The sequence below is a fragment of the Centruroides sculpturatus genome, unplaced genomic scaffold (genome assembly GCF_000671375.1).
Source record: "Centruroides sculpturatus isolate CEXI.00-Female unplaced genomic scaffold, Cexi_2.0 scaffold1606, whole genome shotgun sequence".
Taxonomy (NCBI): domain Eukaryota; kingdom Metazoa; phylum Arthropoda; class Arachnida; order Scorpiones; family Buthidae; genus Centruroides; species Centruroides sculpturatus.
The window spans coordinates 46,656-52,441 of NW_019385762.1; the positions used below are offsets into that span (position 1 = coordinate 46,656).

At 29.9% G+C, this 5,786-nt stretch overlaps 1 protein-coding gene across 1 annotated transcript in view; it reads left to right on the top strand.

The window, feature by feature from the left end:
* Positions 1-5,786, top strand: part of LOC111641870 (PIH1 domain-containing protein 1-like) — a 28,602-nt gene that overhangs the window by 14,396 nt on the left and 8,420 nt on the right. Inside the window, exon 4 of the mRNA XM_023388122.1 lies at positions 4,139-4,282. Coding sequence (XP_023243890.1) covers positions 4,139-4,282 — 144 coding nt within the window. The remainder of the gene's footprint in view (positions 1-4,138; positions 4,283-5,786) is intronic.

The window sequence follows — 5,786 nt, forward strand, 5'->3', positions numbered from 1 at the left end:
CTAAGCAAGCCGCTACATCCAATGTCACTCCCTCTTACTGGGAAGTTTCTTATATTATAATCAAAAATGTTATTCACAATACAGCAATACAGATCTGGCAACGTGAGTGGGAGGAAGGTGAAACAGGGAGGACAACTTTCCGGTTCTTTCCTGACATATCAACTAGACTACGGAATAAAAACTTTAATACCAATTTCTACACAACTCAAATTATAACGGATCATGGGAACTTCCAATACTATTTACACCGTTTTGGGCATCGTGATCACCCTCTCTGTGAATGTGACCATACCAGCATCCAAAATGCTTATCATCTTATTTTTGACTGTTTTAAATTTGATGATCAACGAACCGCTTTGGAGAGGATAGTCTTGGAGAAAGGTTTCAACTGGCCATGCCCAATGAAGATATTGGTGGAGGATAAGGATATCTTCGCTACTCTTGAAAACTTTATCAAAAATACTGGTGCATTAGAACCCTCATTCAGTTAATGTACTTAGTTACATTAATATAGTGGGTGCTTATATGTTTCGATGATGTGTTCATTAAGTTTGAGTTACAATTACAACTCAGCTATTCATCGGATCTCTTGTGTCTACACAGAAGCGGCTTATATGGTCCTTTTACTGTGGTGCAAGTTAATTATAACTCTTATTATGCAACAGTGATATTATACTGTATATTACAGCTTTATAACTATTGTGTTATGATAATTTGTCCAAGACTACAATTTTGAACTGTGGTGAAATGAAGTCCAATTAAGACTTTTACTATGCAATCCAGATTGTGATATTGTAATATACGGATTTACATTTTTGCATGTGGTATATTAATTTATGTTAATACATGCCAGCAAAATTTTGTATGTCGAGCACAATTCTTTACAATGTATTTGCTTGTCTGTATTCCTAGATTTAATATTTAACATAATGTATTGTTGGTCACTAGTTTTTGTATAGTATTTAATTTGATTTTATTTTATCTAATTATTCTTATCATAATAGTTTCTGTATATTGTACTTTATTTTAAATTCTATATTGAACTGTATGTACATAACTTCATTGTCGCGATTACTATTCTGTTAACAGTTATTGTTCTGTATTACTTACTTGTATCTTATTTAAGTATTTTTATGTAATTAGTTCAATAGTTTCTGTGTATTTTATCCCCTAATAATTTTATATAACCTTTCTGTATTTATAATTGTATTTATTTTTAATTGTATTTATTCCTAAATATTATTTACATGTCGTGATTTTGTTTGTTAGTTCCTTTACAGTATATTAATTTATTTCATCTTATATTATTATAGATATAATGTAATTTGTTCATTAGTTCTATACACTTTATTTTATCTTATATTATTATACATATAATGTAATTTGTTCACTAGTTCTGTACACTTTATTTCATTTATAATATTGTATAATTATTTCCGTATTTCATTCTTTGTATCGAATTGTATGTACATTATCACATTTTATTCTTTGTCGCAATTGTTACACCAACTAATAATTTTGTACTGTATTATATATCATTGTATTTCATTTACCTATCCTATGTAATTAGCTCTATAGTTTTGTACTTTTACTTTATCTTAACTACTACGTTATCTATTTTGTATCTCATTTCATCTTATATTATTTTGTATATATTTCCATAAATGCCAATGCAGAACACTCATGAGACTCCCTCCTTCACCAACTATCCTATCTCCCTTTTCTTTTTACATCTTCCACCCTCCTCTTACTTTCCCCTCACTCCCTCTTTTCCTCTTCTCTTTTCACACCCAGGCAATACCTATGAGTAGCCTGGGTTTTCATCTCCTTTTATGCTAAGAATGCATATTGTGCTAGAGATACACTATATTTTGCTTTTACTAATATCATATTGGTGCTCTTTGAATCTTGCATTAAGGATCTGTTTCTTAAGCCAATTCTAGAATCTATATCACATCTTGTTTGAACTATTTACTCCATTTAGTAGTTCTATCTTTTTCAATAAAATATTTAGCCTTAGAGAAGCCAGCATCTTTAACAGTTTCTCTGTCAGCTTTATCTTGATCAATACTGCATTTTACACTAAGGTCTGTAAGCTTAGGTAAAATGATTTTTCTTGAATAACTTTTAAAATACTGAACTTTTGATTGATTTAATAAGTGAAATGAGATCACAATACATCACATTAAATATCATTAAAAAGATAAATTTAACAATTTAATAGTTATTAAAATTCTTACAAAAATAGAAATTTTGTTAAACATTCTTGTCCCAAAAGTTTAGGTAAATTTCAAAAATTACATCAAAAAAAATTTTTAATGGCTAATTGTGCTTCCATTATTTTTAATAACATTATACTTACGATTTGGCATTGAATTCACAAGCATTTGTAACAATTCTGGTTTCAAGTTATACAATGAATCCTCAATTGCATCATTAGAGAGCCATCACCTTGTTGTTTGCTGTAAAACATCTGGTCTTCTTTTTTCAGATCATGCCAGTGGTAATTCCAGCCATCAGAACCATCTAAGTTATACTTTTTTCCATCACTGGAGAGTGAACTTAACCATTTATTTTTCTACTGCATGTAACTTCTGGCCATTCCAATCTTGCTTTAAGATGTTCAGGTTTGAGAGGTGGTTTTTAGACATCCTTGTTAGTTTAATATAAGGATTTTTACTTATTATTCTGTGCACAGTATTTTCAGAAATATTTTAGTTAGACTCTCTTAAAACTTGTTAAAAAATTAGTCAAGATACCAGTCTAATAGTAGATCTTTCATCTGTGAGTGATGTTACTTTAGGTTGACCTGAATGTGTTTCTGATTTAAAATTTTCTTTTCTTGTCAAAACTTTATATATTCCTGACCTATTTTGCTTGAAATTTCAGTAACTGAATGTCCACTTGCTTTCAATCTCCAAATTTCAGTTACTTCTGAAGAAAATTGATTTTTTTTGGGGCATCTTGAATGTTCCATTATTTCTTTGTCAATTCCAAAAATAACCATTATAGAAATGAGATTTCACAAGATTTTATTGTTAGCCTTTCAATAGTAGACTAGTTGGGTATGGTTCTACCCCCAGTAGTGGAGAATAAACATGGGAAATTTTTAAAGTATTTTTCCACACTTTTTTTCTCATTACTGTTTCGGAAAAAGATTTTGTAAACAGTTATGTCTGGTAAAGAAAAGTCTTCTTTTATTGTTACATAATTCATTTATTATGTGAATTTTTTTTCACAGTAATTTTAGGCTAGTTTTTGGCAATACCCCCAAAAGAATTTGGCAACTATAGTTGTCCCTTACCACAGCCACATGATCACCCTTGATGACTATAGTTGTCGCTTACTGCTGAGTGGTTAATAGTCATAACTGATGTCATTCATTATGAATTTGTTTAGTAATTTGCTCAAACAAAAAAAAATATTATTATTACCTAAATTTTTGGGAAGGCAAAATCTAACAAAATTTTTATTATTTTAAGTAATTTAATAACTATTAAATTTTTAAATTTATCATTTTAATGACATTTATTATGATGCAGTGTGATCTCATTTGTCTTATATTAAGTCAATTGAACAGTATTTAAAAATCAATTAAGTTAATATTTAAAAAATTTTTCATGAAAAATCATTTTGCCTAAATTTTTGGGACAGACTTTAATAAGTTTTTCTTCATTGGCAGTTTCTTCTTTGTCATCTTGTTTGGTATCATTTCTAATTTTATCCTCCCTATTATCAGAATCAATTTAATTTGGCATATCATCAGTCTTCTAATAATTTTCTTAAATGTGTCTGCTCTTTTTTTGAAAGAAACCATACTTAATAATATATGAACAAATTAACTAAATGATTAACTTTTGTCAATAATTTTTTGTCATGTTATACCAAAGTATAGCAAAATTTTTATACTGGTATTGACAAGGTAAGGTGTAATACTTAGCAAATTTCAAAAGTTATTGCCTTTAGAAAAGTGTTGGGATTTGTCATACATCATCTTGTCAATGCTGAGTTAAATGATGTTAAATGCAATGTAATTTTTATTAATATATACTTAGTGTTTTCTATTTACACTTTGTTTTGAAAAATAAAGTAATTACAATAAATATTATTATTAAATAAAATGAATTTTTTTTTGTAGGTGGCCAGACTTGTTCAGTTTATGATATTGTTATCAATAGTGATTACTATAAAAAAGTTACTAATAGCAAAGTTTTCAAACAGTTTTTAATCACTGTGTGTTTAGATGGGATTGAAGACAAATATCATATTTCTGTTGATAAAGGTAACTAGAANAATGGAATTAAATGGATAAAATCTGAGACCATATAGGGAAACCTCAGGCATGAAGTTCGATTAACTATATATAAACTTCCCATGCAAACCAGCAGTCATATTTCAATTCAGAAATTTTCCTCCGAAAGTAGTTAATAGATGACCAGTATGACTCCATTGCTAATAGAAATGTATGAATTTACAAGGGCAAGACACTACAGTACTAATTTGAGGTGGAGAGCATATATTTTAAATGAAATAAATTAAACATATGATTAAAAATTGCAGCCTGGCATTGTGGTGATGTCACAATAAATAATTGCTTGTTGTTAATGTTGTGGCAAATATTTCAAATGCCTCCATGATTCTTAGTTTATGGTTATCAAATGTGTGTTTTGAAAGCTTTGCTTCTGTCCATCATGGAGACACCTCTTGCTCACTTGCATATTGTGCTACAAAAAAGGGAGCTTGTTGGTGGAATAGAGATCTGGCTAAGTTGAGACAACAAGTAAGGGCAAAATTAAAGAAATTTCAAAGATGCTCGGACTCTACTCAAAAAATTGAACTTAGAGAAATATACAGACAATCTCTTAATAATTATAAAACACAAATTAACAAAGCACGTACTGAGGCTTGGAAGGTATATTGTACAAGAATGGGAGAGCTATCAGTGTGGTCAGATCCTTACTACATTATATGCAAACCTAGGAAAAATATTAGTATTCCAATTAACCTTAATAAAGAAGACGGAAGCTACACTAAAACATACCAAGAGACAATGGAACACCTAATGGACGTTCATTTTCCGCCAGATGATGTCTCAAAAGACAATAACCAACAAAAACATATCCGAAGTAAAATAAAAGACATCTTAGACAACGAGGATGATTGTTACTTCACTTACAAAGAAGTTAACAAAGCAGTTAAATCAATTAAAAACCGTAAGGCGCCAGGCTTAGATGGTATAACACCGTTAATGCTCAAAAATGCATTTAAAGCTATTCCAACAGCCTTGGTATACATTTATAATAGGTGCTTACAAGAAGGGATTTTCCCCGAAAAATGGAAACAAGCCAAAGTTAAATTTATACCTAAAGGAGACAATGAAAATATTACTAGAGCGGATAAATTTAGACCAATAAGTCTTCTTTCTGTACCTGGTAAGGTTTTGGATGGTCTTATCATAAACAGGATAAACTTTTTCCTCAATAACAAAAAAGTATTAAATAATCAGCAATATGGTTTCGTTAGAGGTAAATCTACATATCATGCCATACACGAGGTTATGAATTATATAAACGAATCTTGGAGAATAGGAGAACATGTTTTACTCATAGCTATTGACTTTAAAAATGCATTTAATACGTTGTGGTGGCCCGCCTTGTTAAATCAACTTAGATGCTTCGATTGTCCTAGAAATCTTTACAATATTCTACTTAATTATCTCGATAATAGGACTGCGGGGATTTATGAATTTGGTAGTAGTATTGTCCGTACCTTATCCAGGGGTTGCC